Source organism: Podarcis muralis, chromosome 7, assembly GCF_964188315.1.
Source record: "Podarcis muralis chromosome 7, rPodMur119.hap1.1, whole genome shotgun sequence".
Lineage (NCBI taxonomy): Eukaryota > Metazoa > Chordata > Lepidosauria > Squamata > Lacertidae > Podarcis > Podarcis muralis.
Genome location: NC_135661.1, coordinates 58,467,216 through 58,483,491, shown reverse-complemented (window position 1 = coordinate 58,483,491; position 16,276 = coordinate 58,467,216). Strand labels below are relative to the sequence as shown.

The 16,276-nt window shown below is 49.2% G+C and overlaps 3 protein-coding genes across 3 annotated transcripts in view; 2 read left to right on the top strand and 1 right to left on the bottom strand.

Annotated features, from left to right (window-relative positions):
* Positions 1-3,845: 3,845 nt before the first annotated feature.
* Positions 3,846-6,830, bottom strand: TSSK3 (testis specific serine kinase 3). Its single transcript, XM_028739187.2, has 2 exons — positions 6,640-6,830; positions 3,846-4,583 (listed from the first exon to the last, which is right to left on the bottom strand). Exons 1-2 carry the CDS (start codon positions 6,809-6,811, stop codon positions 3,922-3,924), a joined length of 834 nt encoding a protein of 277 aa, XP_028595020.2. The 5' UTR covers positions 6,812-6,830; the 3' UTR covers positions 3,846-3,921.
* Positions 6,831-8,356: 1,526 nt separating this feature from the next.
* On the top strand, positions 8,357-13,281 carry FAM229A (family with sequence similarity 229 member A). The gene is made up of 2 exons (XM_077931851.1): positions 8,357-10,904; positions 13,044-13,281. The coding sequence occupies exons 1-2, from the start codon at positions 10,786-10,788 to the stop codon at positions 13,144-13,146; spliced, it is 222 nt and encodes a 73-aa protein (XP_077787977.1). The 5' UTR covers positions 8,357-10,785; the 3' UTR covers positions 13,147-13,281.
* Positions 13,282-15,299: 2,018 nt separating this feature from the next.
* The window catches only part of KPNA6 (karyopherin subunit alpha 6), a 31,421-nt gene continuing 30,444 nt past the window's right edge, over positions 15,300-16,276 (top strand). Inside the window, exon 1 of the mRNA XM_077931848.1 lies at positions 15,300-15,486. Coding sequence (XP_077787974.1) covers positions 15,483-15,486 — 4 coding nt within the window. The 5' untranslated portion in view covers positions 15,300-15,482. The remainder of the gene's footprint in view (positions 15,487-16,276) is intronic.

Below are 16,276 nucleotides of genomic sequence, written 5' to 3'. Positions count from 1 at the left end.
TGGGCTCTAGAAGATAATTAGGATTATTATGCCTGTTCTTCATTAGGCCGGCCACTTCCTAGCTGTGCCTCCTTCTGTGTGAGTGTTTTCATGAAACCCAATAAGCTTTTAGAGAAGGAGAAGACAACCCCTCTAGCATGGTGTCTGATTGCTCCTACCCATTTCCCTTAGCATCTTGCACTGCCTGATAGGAAGCCAGGACATTGAAAAGCTGGGAGAGTCCTCTCATCCTTACCTATCCCTCCTGAACTGCTCCTTCTCTGCTTTTCTGGGACTTGAAGCACTTTTTAAAAAATAAAAATGAAATCTTAAGCCGAATCCTTGCTTAGCAGCACGTGACACTAGCGGGAGCATCTGCTGCACAAGCTCCCCTGAATTGAATGCAAGTGGAAGGAGATGTTCCTGCTGGGTTGTGCTGCTGAGACCTTCTTTGAAAAGGGCTGGGTGTGAGTTTCTGTGGAGCTGCTGAATGGTGCAAGTGCAGCTCCTCTGCTGGTGGCCTTGCTATTAGGCATCCCTGAGAAGCACTGACGGTCAGTGTTGAAGGACCAGCATTTGCCAAAGCCTCACGCCCCTCTTTCCCGCCCCCACTTGGGCTGATGCATTTGTCAATCTCTGTCTATGTCAGCCTTTGCCAACCTAGTGAAGGCTAGTATGTAGTGAGCCTCTGGAAAAACCCCATCCCCGGGGAGAGGTCTCTCCTGCTCCCCAACCTTGCCAAGAGCTACAACTGCCTACAAGGCTGTGTTCCTTCCTTGCCCACATCCCTCTGACCTTCTCTAGGCAGATCTGTTTCCTTTTGGTGCGATCCCCCCTTTTCCTGATATGCTCCTTGCCACAACATAGTTGAGTCGAAAGCGTATGTAACTACTTGAGCATCTCTGACCTCAGAACTGATTAGCTCTGTTCATGCTTTTCTAAAATGGGTCCAAAATGGAAATGGGCTTCCTCTCCATTAGGAAGTTCTCGTGCACAAACTCCGTTGAAACAAATGGGAGTTGTGCAGAGGTTCAGCATCTCTCTGATGCATACAGCTGTGACAGGAAATGTGCTTATGTTCCTCCCCAGTGATGCAATATACCTGGGGGGGGGGGTTCCTAGGCTGCTTTCATACCAGAGCCCCTGTGGTTGAGCCTTCAGAAGCATCTGATATTTGCCAGAGCCATCCAAAGGCGACTCCCTTCCAGCCTTCTCACAGTGCTGCTGCTCATTCATTCATCTTCTCAACAGTGCTTGGCTTCTTAAGAGTACCAGACAGGATTAAGAAAGTTCCTGCTACTTATTTCTCTTTCCTGCTCCTATTGGAAGCCAAACACTGCCAAAAGGAAAATAAGCAACTGAGCACGCAGCAGTGCTGTGCGAGAGCTGGAAGGAGGCTCTCCATGGGTCGCTTAGTAGCTGTCAGAATTTATAGCTGCTACAGTCACCTCTCCTAGAGGCTTCTGATGGTGTGGAGACATGTTTGCAGGCTCCTGTATGAGCCAGCCCATGTAAATGAACCCCCATTTGGGGGAAACTAGCAACAGAGTCAACCCTAAAAGCAGATTAAGGAGAGTGAAGCACCCAAGTTTCTTGGTTGCTTTGTTCACAGTATTTCTTCTTGTGTTTGTCCTCGGTCCACATGAGCTGTTGCTTCTGAAATGGGGATCAGTGGTAGAGCACATACATTCATGCTGCATCCCTGTCTCAGTCCCTGCCATCTCCCTTTGGAAAGATCATGTAGCAGCAGGAGGGGGGTTTGACCTTCTGCCTGAGTTGCTGGTATAAGGCCACTTCTGTTCCTGTGATCAAAAACAGGATAGATTTTTGGGGGGCAGGGTAGCATGTGCCCCACTGCCCTTCTCCAGCATAGTGCAAAAATGAATGTTCCCTGCATTTGCAGGTACGAGCTCCACCACAGTCTTGAGGGGGCTGCTTTTGGATGTGTCTTAATCATCCATATGAGGGCCTGGCTAAGCCACGGGACACGAAGATAGTTTAGAAAATGAGCTATGTTCTATATCCCCTTGAAGACTGGATCGCATTGAGTTTAGCAGAGCATAGGGGTGCCAGGAATCAGTGGTGTGACATCTGCCTAGAAGAGCCCAAACCCAAGTGTCCGAGAAGGATGGTGGTTGTCAAGGGACATCTGTGGCTCCTGGGTCAGCTTGCTATTTTAGATGTGTCTGTGTGATGATGGGGCAAAGCATGGTAGTATAGAGCCAGATTCTGTTTCAAGGAGGTAGCCTGCCAAGGGGACGAGGCTCATTCCCAATTAGGGTTGGGGAAAAGCACTGAGGCTCTGATTTCATCATAATTCTCCATAGTTGATTTTCTTCTCTCTTGGTTGTGCAATATTCTCTCATTTTTAAATTATACTGCAACTCCCTGGACTGTTTTCTAGCTGGGGTGAAGAAGTGACTCTAACAGCTGTTTAGTTTTGTAATGATGACTTTCTCCTGAACCTTTTACAGACTTGCCGTTAACAGCAATTAAAAGAGTTCTACAGAAATGGCCTGGTGATATTGGTTTCTTGACTCCCCCCCCCCCCCCCAGCCAACCCTGTTGTGCAAGTAGGTGTAGCAGCCATAGTCTGGGAAGTGTGTGTTTTTTCAAATTCAGTTCAGATTCAAAGTCTTAGGAAGAACTTTCTGACGCTGATAACTGTTTGACAGTGGAATCAACAACTTCGGAAGGTGGTGGTTTTTCAACCGAGGTTGGCTGCCCACCTGCCAGAGATTTGTTAGCTTTGATTCCTGCATTGTAGGTTGGACTAGATGACCCTTGGGGTCTCTTCCAACTCTGCCGTTCTATGATTCTCTTCCTTTCAGAGATGCCAAATAACACACAACAAGACAGGCTGTATTGCCAGAATAGGGGTTACAACTAGCTGCTATACTCTTGGAAGATATGGTGGGATGGGAGGGTGAAGGATCTGTACCCTCTAGTCTGAAGGGCAAGGTGTTTAGGGGTGGCTGAAGAGGAGAGAGAATGTGGGAGTGGCAGTGGGATCCCTCCCTCCCCCCCCCCCCCGCCCCAGCTCTAGGTCCACCATGACAAAAATAAAAACAGCTGCTTCCTTCAGATTCTGTTTGGAAAGTTCCTTCCTTGGGGCCTTCATGAAAAGGGAGAAAGAGCACTCTTGGGAGCAAGTAATCCACAGCCCCTGCTTGGCCTCTGGCTGCAAGTGCTCTAGTTGCCTTGTTTTGCTCTTTTCCCACTCGTAGCCAAAGAGATTGCAGAAGCTTGTTAGATATATCTATCACCTATGGAAGGATGGGCTGTCACTCAGCAGACCCTGTGCTCTACGTGCCTGAGGCCTCCAGTTAAAATGCTCTTGAGGTATCAGCCTGGGGAAAACCTCCCTGTCAGTTAGAGCAGCCTTTGCCAACCTGCTGCCCTGCCTTTGTTTAGTCTAAAACATTTTCATAGCACCAGGTTGGTGTAGGCTGGAGCTTTTTACCTCTTCTTTTAGGCTGGAGCTGAAAATGCTGAGCTAGATGGATTGATTGGTCAGTATAAGACAGCTTCTTAGGGTTTTATATTTGACATGGAATATTTTTTGCAAAGTAGCAAGTACTCCTGTGGGATGCCCACTGAAAACAGTGCCTTTAAGAGGCAGCTGGGGAGGAGCCAATTGCCCTCCTTAAGAGTCATCACACATGCCCTTGGTCTGTATTGGAGGCAGCTTTGGATGGCAGAGAGAGAGAGAGAGAGAGAGAGAGAGAGAGAGACTGGCAAGGGAAGACACACCTCTCTGCTCTTGTTCATATATCTCTGGAGGCCGGGGCCACTTCAAATTTGCCCAGTGAGAGGGGGAAGTGTGCAAAGAATTGGGCAAGGATAGACCAGAAACTGAGCATAACGTTAAAATATATGTGAGCATTTTGGAAACAGCCTGTCCCCTTTTATTTGGGGAGAGTTTTTGACACGGTCCTTTTCTCAGGAGCTTGCTAACCATGGGTGCCAACTCACTTCTTCGATGGAAGGTCTCAGGATCATGTCCGGTTCCAACAGGCTTTTGAGGAGGTCCTGGCATTCCTCGGAAATCCCCAAGTGGCCAGGAATGGAGACCCCCTTCTGCTGGTGGCACAGCATCTTGGGGATATCTGTGTCGTCGAAGGGCAGGTTTGCACAGAGCATGACGTAGAGAACCACGCCCATGCTCCAAATGTCACCTTTCCGGCTGTCGTGGGGCACGCCCTGCAGCACCTCGGGGGCTGCGTAGGCTGTGCTGCCACAGAATGTCTGGCTCAGCTCCTTCCGGTTTTTGGGGAGCAGCTTGGCAAATCCGAAATCGGTCAGTTTCAGGTTGAAACCCTGCAGGAGCGCATTCTCACACTTGAGGTCACGGTGCGCCACGCCACAGCTGTGGCAGTAGCGGATTGCCTCCACCAGCTGGCGGAAGAGCGATTTGGCCCGGCTCTCAGGCAAGGGCCCCCCTTGCAGGACACAGTCGAACACGTCTCCATCCTCTGCTAGTTCCATCACCAGGTAGATCTTCCCGTCCGTTGACTCCAGCATCTCGTACACTCGGATGATGTTCTTGTGGTCCAAGCGCTTGACGATCTGGAGCTCTCTGGGCAGGAACCTCTCGATAAACTCTGCTGAGGGAAATGACAGAGTAAGCAAAGATAGCTAACTAACTAGCTATCTAGCAACTAAGGAGCTAACTAGCAACTAAGCTGGCTGGAGAAGAGCTTTTTTACACATTCCTGGTAAAATTAAATCAGGAGTCCCTCCAGGGAAATTACGGTATGTGTTTCTGTTAATTACCATGATAGTACCGGGGAAGTTCTCAAACAAGACGTGATGACAATATACATAGTCCATCACCAATTATAGCTCATTGTCAAACAAAGACATAAAATAAACCATAATAAATAAACCACAGGTATGTGAATGTGTGGAAGGTAGCAACTGGAACTATTTACAGCATAGATGTAATGGTTAAAAAAAAAGAGTTACAAAATATGTGCCCTATTATACAAGGGAAAGTTGTTACATTTGTTTCAGGACATTTGAATACTCTATAAGTCATATTAGTTCATAGGCTGAGGGGGATTTCTTGGCCATGTTCCTCCTTGCTTACAAATGAAATAAAGTCAGACGAAGAAGGCATGAAATCCATTCTTGCCCCTAAGGACTCATAGCTTATTAGTTTTTCCAGCAGGCAATATCCAAACTTCAGTGTACCAAGTAGTAAGATTGGCTCTGTCCCAATTATTTGAAAACAGTGCCACAGTCATTCTAGCTACTATAAGCAGGTGTACTAGCAAGTCTTTATTATGCAAATTTTATCACTCTGGGCAAATATAAATAAAAGGGCTAATTGAGAAGTTGGGATAAAGTGGTAGTTTAAAATCTTATCAATTTCTCTGAATACCATTGCCCAAAATTCTTGCACTCTAGTACAACCCCCACCATAGGTGGAGGTATGGTTCAATTAAAGCATTTATATGCTGACTTTCAATATGCTAAAACAGTACAGTAGAAATGAATGTTAAAAACTATCTAGTTTTAAAAAGCTTGAGAAAATAAATAGGGGTTTGCCTGGTGCCTAAAAGACCTCTAAGCAGGTACTGGGCAAGCTTCCCTGAGAAAAGAGGGGTTACAACCAAAAAAGTCCTCTCCCTAATTGCCACTCAGCACCCCTCAGACAAGAGAATGAGGAAGACCTTCAAAGATTTTGGGGCTTGGACTGGTCAATGTTGGAATGTTCCATCAGGCGTCCAGATCATAAGCCATGGATTGAAAGCTTAGCACCTAGAATTGCCCTTGAAAACACACCAGGAGCTAGTGGAGACCATTATTGGTGAAATGTGTTTCCAATACCTGATCCTAGTGAGGAAGCTTGCAGCTGTGTCTGGAACTAGCTGTCCTTCCCAAGCAATCTTCAAAGCTGGTCCCCACACAACCCACTTACTAACTAGGAGAATGCCAGACCATGGATAACTATGGCCAGGCTCTATGTGTCAAGAAAAAGCCACAGCTAGTGTACCTGTTTTAGCTGGTTGGAAGCTGCTCTGTGCCACTTGGCCCTCCAGCAAAAAGCTGGAGCTGTGATACCCCCCCCCCTTCCCAACTGTCCACAACAGGCTGAATAGCAATGCCACCTCCATGGGCAAGGACTAACCTCAGACGTCTTCCCATGGGGAGCTTCCTTTGTTGGTTGCTGCATAATCAGCCCTGCTGTTTTGGTGGTTCCTTTTACCACTTGCATAAAAGCAATTTGGACAAAACTAGAGTAATGTTTAAAGGGGCCCCGTATTTCCAGACTAGATAGAGGAGTAGGCTGTTCCTGCTTGCTCTTAGGGATCTTTGGTTCACTGTCCTTACTTCCTCTTCTCCCCACCCCACCCCAAATGTTCTGGTGAAGCACCTGCAGAAAGGACAAACTGCAAAGTAGTATGCAGTTTGCTACATGTTGTAGTAGAACAATCTAGTCAGCCACATCGGCAAAGACAGCCCAGTCTCCGTTCAGAGGAATGGCAGTGCTTTTGCAGAGTGTTTCAATGACAATTGCAGGCAATTGTACCAGAGGATCCCAACTCCCTGGAGGAAAATACAACCTACTGGGCCTATTCGTTCCTCGATTTAGGTGTGTGAACTGGCAGAACCTTATCTGTCTTGTGCTTAATGCTTTTTCCTGGCTCTTACCTTCTGGTCCTCCCATTTTGTCTATAATTTTCACGGCCACTTTTCGTTGGTGTTTTTTTGAAAAAGCTTCCTTGACCTTTGAATATGTCCCTTCTCCAATGGTTTTACCCATCTGGTAACCATGGGAGAGAAGAAACTCCTCCATTGTGTCTTTAACGTGCTCATCTGTCATTCTCAGGACATCATGTCACCACAAAGTATATACATCGCCGTCCTTCGCCTCCCAGACCAGGGTCTGCATTGATTGCAGCCCAGGATGCTAGATCATTTTTCCTGCCCAGACAAGGTCCTTTGATGAGGGGTGAAACTGAGGTTGGACATCTTGAAACTTTGAGCCCCCATTGTGATGCAACCTTGTGTTACCTGAGGACCCCCGGCTGGAGGTAGTAGTTTTGCACCAATGGGAGGAAAGCAGACATGCTTCCTTGGAAAGCCTGCATTGCCCAAGCCCTCAGCATCCTCCAGTGCCCTCCAGGGGGGTGATGGGTTAACCTGCCAAGAGGCCTACAGCTTTGAGGCCTTGGGTAAGAGATGAATATAGTCCACACTGTAGTGTAGTGAACCTCTTTATTTGTCCAGGGTGAACATGGACAATTAAGTTAGTCTTCTTTTCCCCATCATGGAAGTCTGCTGGCTTGAGGCTACTTGGCAGGATTTGGGTCTAACTACGTCAGGCAACTCTTAAGAGTAAGTATTCTAATTCCCTCAACCATTTTCTTATTCAGTGAGATGATTTCCTTAAGATAAAAGTTTGTTGGACACATCTGCAAACCAGATAATCTGTTGTGGGTGCCACACACAACGCAACATGTTCTGTTGGCTACAGCAGAATGCTTCATTCAAACCAAATTTCAAGTACAGAGAAGGGAACCTGTGGACGCTGCAGGAGGGGGGCTTTGCATGTGCTTCTGTATCTGTGAACACCACATTGGGAATTGCACCTGTGGCTGCTGGAATTGCTGGGCATCAGTCTGTGGTCTACTTCGAATCACTCATCTATGATATATAATGGGACTTATCAGCACAGAGAGGGCCAGTGTGGTACAGCAGCCTCGTGGGTTGGGTCTGGGCACAGGGAGAGATGCCCTAGAGGCATTTGCAGCCAGAAGCCAAGCAGGGGCTTTGCTCCAAATAACTTGCTCTCTCACTCATCAAGACCCCCAAGGAAGAACTATCCAAACAGAAACTGAAGGATGCGGCTGCTTTTATTCCTGTCCTTGAAGGCTTACAGCAGGCTGGTGGGCCTCCACTGCCATCCCCACTGCCTCTCCTCTATTCCCTCACTCCTCAATATCCTACCCTTCTGGCCAGATAGCATGCCCTCCAACATTTCTCAGAAAATAGGGACATTCTATTTTCTGAGGAATGTTGGAGGGTATGACAGCTCCTTCACCCTCCCACTCACTGCATTCTCCAAGAGGATAGCGGCTAGTGCTAGCCCCTATTTTGGCAATGTATCCAGTCTCATTGCCCATCCCCTCTAAGACAGCAGTGTTTCATCTGGAACCTCTGAAAGGAAGAGAACACACACACTTCCCAAAATTATGACCGCATACCTATTTGTGTGCACAACAGAGAGCTTCCAGAATTTGCAAAAAAACAGGGCACAATATTCTGTCAAGATGAACCCCAAAACTAATTTTAACCCCAGTAGGCCACCTAGCTGAGCATTATGCCTTCTGAAGGGCCAGCCAGGTGTATCAGGGTCTGATGGGTTGTTTTTTCTTGTTTTTCTCCATCTGTTAACTAGAGAACCCCTCACAATTACCATTTTTTATAAGCTAAAAGGTCCCAGCAGTACAAGCAGATCTTTATAAGGAAGATGATCAGTTTCTGAAAGAAAACACAACAGTAAGTTTGTTCTTTGGACTTCTGTAATAATGGCTGCCTGATAGCACTTTGGGCTTTGATGTTGGTGCTTTTGGGCAAACTGAAGACCACCATCTTGTATGCTGGTAGCAAGACCTGGAACTATGCAGTTATGATGTTAAATGTATGAATAACTCAAGATCTGAAGGGTTGAGATGACATAACTTGGAGTTTGGAAACAAATATACCCATTGTAAGTGGTTTTTCAAATGAAATCTTCAAGGCCCATGTTGTACACTAGAAAGTTAGAAACCAAAATTAATCCCTCCCTTACCCATTAGGTAAAGACTGGTGTTTCTCTTTCTAAACCAGGGATGGGGAACTTGTGGTCCAACAGACATTGGTAGATTCCAGCTCCCCTTCCTCCAGCTAGCATGGACAAAGGGAACTTTGCAACGCAAGGACATCTAGAGAGCCACAGGTTCCTCATCCCTGCTCTAAACAGACCCGTGATGGTGGAGTCCTAACTTCTGCTTGGCATCTTTAAGGCACTGTGGGCATTTTCATACAGCGCCACATGTTAAGGAAGACAAGAGAGACAGGTTTTCTAGCATCACCTTTGTGCCTCAGGAGGACCAGAAAGCCACATCACTAGAGAGGCTGGAGGAGGAGGAGGAGGGTTTGTTAAAGGGAAAATTGCTAGGAGCTGAGCAACTGCGAACCCTTGGAGGTATCATATAAACCTGTCAGCTGATATGAATAAAGAAGCTCTTACCTGGGGGTAATAGAAGACACTGGTGCTACAATAGGGGCAAAGCATATAGGGTTGGCTGGTTTGCGAATGTAAATGAGATTGTCCTCTCACAAACGTCCCAGATTTTGATGCCATTATGGATGGATATTGTCAGAGAGCAAGAAGTGACTCTTGAGTTCCTTGTCCGCAAGGCTAGGAAGGGAATGGGCCCGCCTGCCTTCGGCTGAGCTTTCAGCCTAGGATTCCCTGCCCTGGAGACCATCAGCAGAGAGAAGGCCAGGATGCATTGTGATGCAAGCATAGCCCTTCCGAGTCACAATGCCGCTGAGCCGCTGCCTCCCTCTGGGCTCCGTCCCAGCCTGCCCTTTGCAATAGGCGCTTCAACCTGCCCAGTAGACTCTTAGGGAGCACTCCTCCGCCTTTGATAGGTAAGGCTGGGACGGAGGAGCCAAGGGCAAGACAGAAGAATAGGCTGGCCCAGGATGCCAGACTCCAGGCATCCCATGGTGGGGCCACCCAAACAATACTCAACCAAAGCAGGAGTGGAACCAGTCGGCCCTGTCATGAGGCAGAATGGAGCGACCACCTCAGGTGGTAGATTCTGGGGGGCAGTGGCAATAGCAGTGGTCCCTCAGCTGCTGTTCCTTAACACCCCAAGCTGTTCCCCTTGGTTGGACTTGTTCATGCTATGTGGTCTGCCCTGCGCCCCCCCCAAACTAACCTGGGGCCTTGGGTGCAGCAGAGGACACCACCCTGTTGCTTGCGATTCACTTGCAAGCCCAGCAACTTTCCTCTGCAGGATGGGTAGCAGCTGTCCTCTTGCCCTTTGCCTTGGGAGCAGTGAAATGTATTGGGCTGGGCTGGCCTGGAGTCCACTTAGAGTGCCTGGGGCGAACTTTTCTCCACACCAGGAGAAAACTTTCTGTGTCAGGTTTCGGTTGAAGGTACAAGGTGAAGTTGTTTTAAATAATGTTGCAGCCATACTGTAGTACGTGGGGGGACGGGGGACGGACAGGAACAGGAAGACAGACACTTACCTTCCTAGCAGCTGAAGTATGGGGTTGGCTGGGGCCTCCAGGCAGCTTCTGGCACCCCTCTGAGTCCTTTCATACATGGTCAGAAATGTAGAACTATTGGATGTTTAGCAATGCACAAATACATGGGATCCACTCCCCCTTGTGAACACACTATTGCTGCATTTCCAATCACATAAACCAGATTCTCTCTTGCTCCCCTCCCTTTCTGTGACTCACATATCAATGTATTATCTAAGCAGGCAGCATATACAAAAACACTGTAGACATTCAGAGTATTTTTCAAAAGATCACAACCCTAAAACGAACCAATGGAGTAAAGAATTCATTGGTATCGGCAGATATGTCTTCTGAGCACCCACTTGTGAGGCCTGAGAGTGGGGCAGGGGACCCTTGGAAGAACCAGGAGCTTCCTAGGCTGCTGTGTGATGCTCCTTGAGTTGCTTACCCAGCTGGCATTTTGGAGTAGGTGGATGGGCCTGGCGCAGGGGCAGAGGGATGTCCCACTGAACACTTCTCCTCTTCCATAGACAGGTCTGGGGCTCGGACATGAGCTCCCAAGAGACCCCACAAGCTCGGAGATTTCCAATAGAGGCAGGAGATTCTCCCAGCCTGGCGACTGCCCCCGAAACACAGGAGCCAGTTGCCCCTGAGCGCACTGCAACAAGGTAAGGAAATGTTTCACAGTGCGACAGGCAGGATTCAGCCCTGGCACCACAGCTGAAGGAGAAGGGCTGTGGTAGCTCAGTTGGCAAGAGCATTTCCTTTGCACACAGAAGGTCACAGGTTTAGTCTCTGCTATAGCCAAGCAAGAGTGGGACGCGGGTGGCGCTGTGGTTAAAACCTCAGTGCCTAGGACTTGCTGATCGTAAGGTCGGCGGTTCGAATCCCCGCGGTGGGGTGAGCTCCCGTCGTTCGGTCCCAGCTCCTGCCTACCTAGCAGTTCGAAAGCACCCCTAAGTGCAAGTAGATAAATAGGGACCGCTTTATAGTGGGAAGGTAAACGGCGTTTCCATGTGCTGTGCTGGTGCAGGCTTGCCAGATGCAGCTTCGTCACGTTGGCCACGTGACCCGGAAGTGTCTTCGGACAGCGCTGGCTCCCGGCCTCTTGAGCGAGATGAGCGCGCAACCCTAGAGTCGGACACAACTGGCCCGTACGGGCAGGGGTACCTTTACCTTTTCCTTATAGCCAAGCAGGTCTGGAAACTGCCCTTGCCTCAATCCCTGGAGAGCCACTGCCAGTCAGCATAGATGATAATGGGCTAGATGGACTTCAAAAAAGGCAGGTTCCTGTTTCCCTAAACTGCCACTCCTCCTCTTTCTGTGGAGTGCAGGTGCTAAGCCGTCTTCTATTGCATCGAGCAGGCAAGTGTATGAGGGAATCTGCCTCTGAAAATATGGGTGGACAGAACTAGTTACAGTGGTACCTCAGGTTACATACGCTTCAGGTTACAGATGCTTCAGGTTACAGACTCCGCTAACCCAGAAACAGTACCTCAGGTTAAGAACTTTGCTTCAGGATGAGAACAGAAATCGTGCTCTGGCGGTACGGCTGCAGCGGGAGACCCCCCATTAGCTAAAGTGGTGCTTCAGGTTAAGAACAGTTTCAGGTTAAGAACGGACCTCCGGAACGAATTAAGTACTTAACCCAAGGTACCACTGTACACCCAAACCATCAAGCAGTGCAGAAGAAATGACACTAAATTTGCTCTGGATCGTCCTTTGGTAATTTAGCAGCAAATTACCTCTAGTCATATGCAAACCTCACAGGGCTCAGTCAACAGTTGTCAGTTGCCAGCCTGACTGCAGCTTATGCAGAGACCAGATGAAGGGCTGTTAGAATAAATTAGCTGATGAGGGATAGAAATGGTCAAGAAAATATGTGTGGAGTGGATAAAATATATTATTTTCCTGGTGGTAGGGAAACTAACAGGCAATAGAAAGTATAAGACTATGACCAGGGGTCAAATCCCCTCTCAGCCATAAAGCTCACTAGGTGACCTTGGGCCACTCACTCACTTTCAGCCTACTGTAACCTAACTCACAGGGTTGTTTTGAGGATAAAATGGGAGTGGAGAACCAGGTAAGCCACCTTGATCTCTTGGGAGGAAACGTGGGATCCAAATATAAATAATGATGATTAACAACAACAACAACAACAACTGTACTGTGCTTTGTCACGCTCTCTGTGCAGCATTTTGAAGGTAGATGGGAAAATCTGGAATTGACGTTCCCCTGGCCCACAATGTTTTGATGCCTGAAGTGGCAAATCCAGATCTGTATCTCCCCCCACCCTGCCATGTGCTAATTAATATATTTCATTTAGTCCGGTGGGGCTTGTGCAGGCAAATATCCAGCTGTCCTCAACTTGGTTCCCTCCTGATGTTTTGGACTACAACTCAAATCAGAGGTTGATGGGAGCTGTAGTCCAAAACATCAAGGGGGGCGGGGAGGGGGGAAAGGTTGTGTTAAGCAGCCCTTCCCATTCTGCTGCTCCTAGTGGTTTCCTAAATGTGTCCCCAAAGGTAAGACTTGGTGCAACAATGATAACTAGAGGAATCTGTCCTTGTCTTGAGCACCTCCCATCATGGGTCCTGGTGAGTTGCACCCACTTACTAGCTCCACACATGGAAACGATTGCCTGTGTTAGTGAAGTGGAGCACCTAAGTTCTGTTTGAAATTGGAACTTGGATTTTATTTTATTTTAAACAGAATGACATTCTGGGACACATTTCATTTTGCATAGTGCATATGAATATGCAGCTCCTAACAAATGCAGGGATCAACTCTCTCTGTCTTTTGGGCAGGCAGCTGCGAAGATGTCCAGGGTGCCACTGCCTGACCCTGCCCAACGTCCCCATTGACGTCTACATTGCCATGGGTGGGAGCCACAGGCCACGAACCACCTGAAGGCTCCCCTAGGTCGGGCTCGAGTGCTGAGGCCACAGCGGCTGTCCCAGGAAACACACTGACAGCCGGACAACAGCAAAGCAAGCCACACAGAACAGTGACGCACATTTTAATAAAAGGACACCTTAAAATGTTTCTGTGGGTGTCCTTCCTGGAGTTCTGCTTCGTTTCTCTCTGTTGCTGCTCCCCTCCCCTCCCCATATCAACCCTGCAGTGGGGAGTGGAATCAGCCCCAGGACATGCAGGTAATAAAAGGGTGCAACTGGACCTTTCCCTCCTTGATGCGTAAGCCCAGCCAGCTGCCATGACCACCCTGTCCCCAAACCCTTGCTGGGATTTGGAGGGATAGCTCCTCTGTCAGAGAGCTTTATTTGCATGGAAGCTCAAGCTCTTATTCTCTCTTAAAAAATTAATTCCGCCCATGCTGCTAACACTCAGTTCTGCTATGCCTTGGAGGCTGTGAAAGCACTAAAGCAGCGCCTGGGGTCAGTAATGGATGATGGCTAATAAACAGGCTCCACGCTAAGAGGATGGCAGTGTTGTTGGTGGATGGCTCATCTGAGTGGAAAAGTTTGCGTTGGATGAGATTGTGCATACAAACACACCTGAGGCAGGTTCACAGCCTGAGTGGCACAATGGGTCAATGGGTGTGGTTGTTAACCAGAAGGTTGGTGGTTCGAGCCCTCCCAGGGATAGCTGCAAGCAGGATTTTTGCATTGTGGGGCAGAAGGGGGGGGGGTGATTGAACTGGATGACCCTCAGGGGGGTCCCTTCTAAACCTACAATTCTGTAGTTCCTTTAAAAGCTCTTCGTGCATCCAATATTGCTACTGGATTTTTAATTTACTTGATAAAGTTCTACTTCATTAAAGACAATCCAGGTAGCACATCTGACATAAAATGATCCCCATCTAAACTGCCCCACTCTGCAACAGAAATAATCTGAGCCATATATGTCTACACTATTAACCTCCAAGCTAGACTACTGCAGTGTGTTACATAACGGGCTGTCTTTGCAGACTTCTGAGAAACTTCTGCCAGTTCAAAATACAGTAGTGAGGTTAATAACTTGGCCCAGCTGAAATGAACTTTTCAAACTTGTTCTCAAGTAGCTCTACTGGGTGCCAGTTTGTTGTACCATTTAATTGGTATCTAAAAGGCCACACAGGAGACTGCCTAAATGCTACAACCATTTGCTGAGACCCCCCTGGTGGGTGGCAGGTGGCTTTGCATTCATAGCCTTTCACATGTGCAACACCCCCCCCACCCCATTTTTAAATAGATGCTCTGTTTTGTATTCTGTTTTTGGGTACCAAAGGTGGGCACAAAATATTCTAATAAAGGAAGGAGCTAGTGCCCAACTGAATACTGCAGTCTTTAGCTGTTTTTTACTTCACTTCGAAAGAGGCACTTCAAAAAAGTTGCGAGTTTTTTATTTTTAGATTCTATGTGTACAGTCTTCATCTTAGAAGAGATGGTCCCTCCTGCCCAGGAGGAGGAGGAATGTCTCTTTTTAGGTGACAGAGTGGTAACTTGAAAGGGTAAATGATTTGTTGTGGCACAAGATTTCATGACCTACGGTCAACTTCAGCTGATGCATAATGTTCTGACCTATAATTCAGAGCAACACAAAAGGTTATACCATAATAAATTTGTTAGCCTATAGGTGCCACAAGACTCTTTGTGGTGCAAGAGGCTAACAGGACTATATTGCTGGAAATAATTTTGTGATGGTGCTTAAAGTTCTTGTATTTTTAAAGCACTGATTAACTAGTGGGGGGGAGGAGGCCTCTTTCCGAAACGGTCAGAATATCTGAAATCGACTAATTTAACGGACTGACTCTCGTCAAATACAAATACACCCATCCCGTCTTATCACTTTACGCAGCGGAGGAAGCGGGCTCTCCTCCCCTAAGGGAATTCAGGCCACAACAAAAACTGCCTCCTTCGAAACGGCCACCAGATGCCCGTCTCCTTTCGCTGCCACGGCTTGCCCCGCCGGGATTTCACCCGCTCCTGCATCCCGCCCGAAGCGCCCTGTCCCGGTCTCAAAACGGCCTCTTCCTCCTCGCCCCGCCCACCTCCCCACGCCCCGCCCTCAGCTCCGCCCAACTGTCTCTTTAAAAAAGGGGCGTGCTCAGGGAAGGGGCCGGTCTCGGGCGCTCGGTGCCACCGAGGCTTTCTGTCCCGCTTCGGCCGCCGTCGGCTTCCCTTTCGGCCCCGTCCTCCGCCTCCCGGCGCGTCCGCTTGGCCCACCGCTCCGGCCCCGCCCGCCATATTGCCGCCGCCGCTGCCGCCGCCTTTGGAGGGAAGAGAGAGCGACGGACGCACGCAGGCATGGGTGAGGCTAAGCGCTCGGCGGGGAGGGCCTGCGCCGGGCATGGGGCGCCTCCTCGGGCGCCTCTCCCTCCCCCTCTCTGGGCTCCCGGGGTGGGCGGCGAGAGGGTCTCCTCCCTTCCTTAAGGGCCTCTTCGGCCCTTCTCTCCCGGGTCTCCTCCGCACCCCATTCCGGCCTCTGGCGTCGCTGCTCCAGCGAGGCCTTCGCGCTCCGTCCCTTGAAGGTGGGGCGGGGGCTCCGCTGAGGCCGGGGCTGTATTCTGTTGCCCTTCTGGGCCGCCTCTAAGCAGCAGGAGGAGGGAGTCTCCCCCGTCTCCCTCCGCGGCTGAGTTTGAGGCAGGAGAGAAGTGCCAGCCCTTCACGATACGTCTGTATGTGAGGGGAGATATATACGGTAATAACCCAACAGGAGGGCGGGTCGTCGGGCGATTCTCCCTCCTCGGCTTCTTCCTCCCTTTCCGGCAGCTCTCACTGCTGCTCCCCGGCGCCCACGCCCCTGGCTCCAGGTATTCCGACCGTGCCGGCGTGGCTTCGGCCCCAGTTCTAGCCCTTCCATCCCTTGGGGCGGGTGGGTGAGGTGTCCCCAGTTCTCCTCCCTACGGGCGAGGTGCTCCATCTCGCGCCAAGAGGCAGCGCTTGTGAGGTGTCCGTCTCCTTTCCCCTCTGTGGGCTAGGAAGGCCCGCCGTCGGTGTCCCTGTCGGCATTCGGGGCTTTGCTTTCTGCTCCCAGGAGTCGTGATAAGTACATCAGAAGGTGGATATTAGGAGTATTTTGAGGGCCTGTGTGGCTCTAA

Excerpts from the sequence above, each read along its gene's own strand:
- FAM229A (XM_077931851.1), top strand. The coding sequence starts at position 10,786 with ATGAGCTCCCAAGAGACCCCACAAGCTCGGAGATTTCCAATAGAGGCA. Across the intron at positions 10,905-13,043 it reads CCTGAGCGCACTGCAACAAG|GCAGCTGCGAAGATGTCCAG; the intron begins GTAAGGAAATGT and ends TCTTTTGGGCAG.
- TSSK3 (XM_028739187.2), bottom strand. The coding sequence starts at position 6,811 with ATGACAGATGAGCACGTTAAAGACACAATGGAGGAGTTTCTTCTCTCC. Across the intron at positions 4,584-6,639 it reads CAAAATGGGAGGACCAGAAG|AGTTTATCGAGAGGTTCCTG; the intron begins GTAAGAGCCAGG and ends TTCCCTCAGCAG.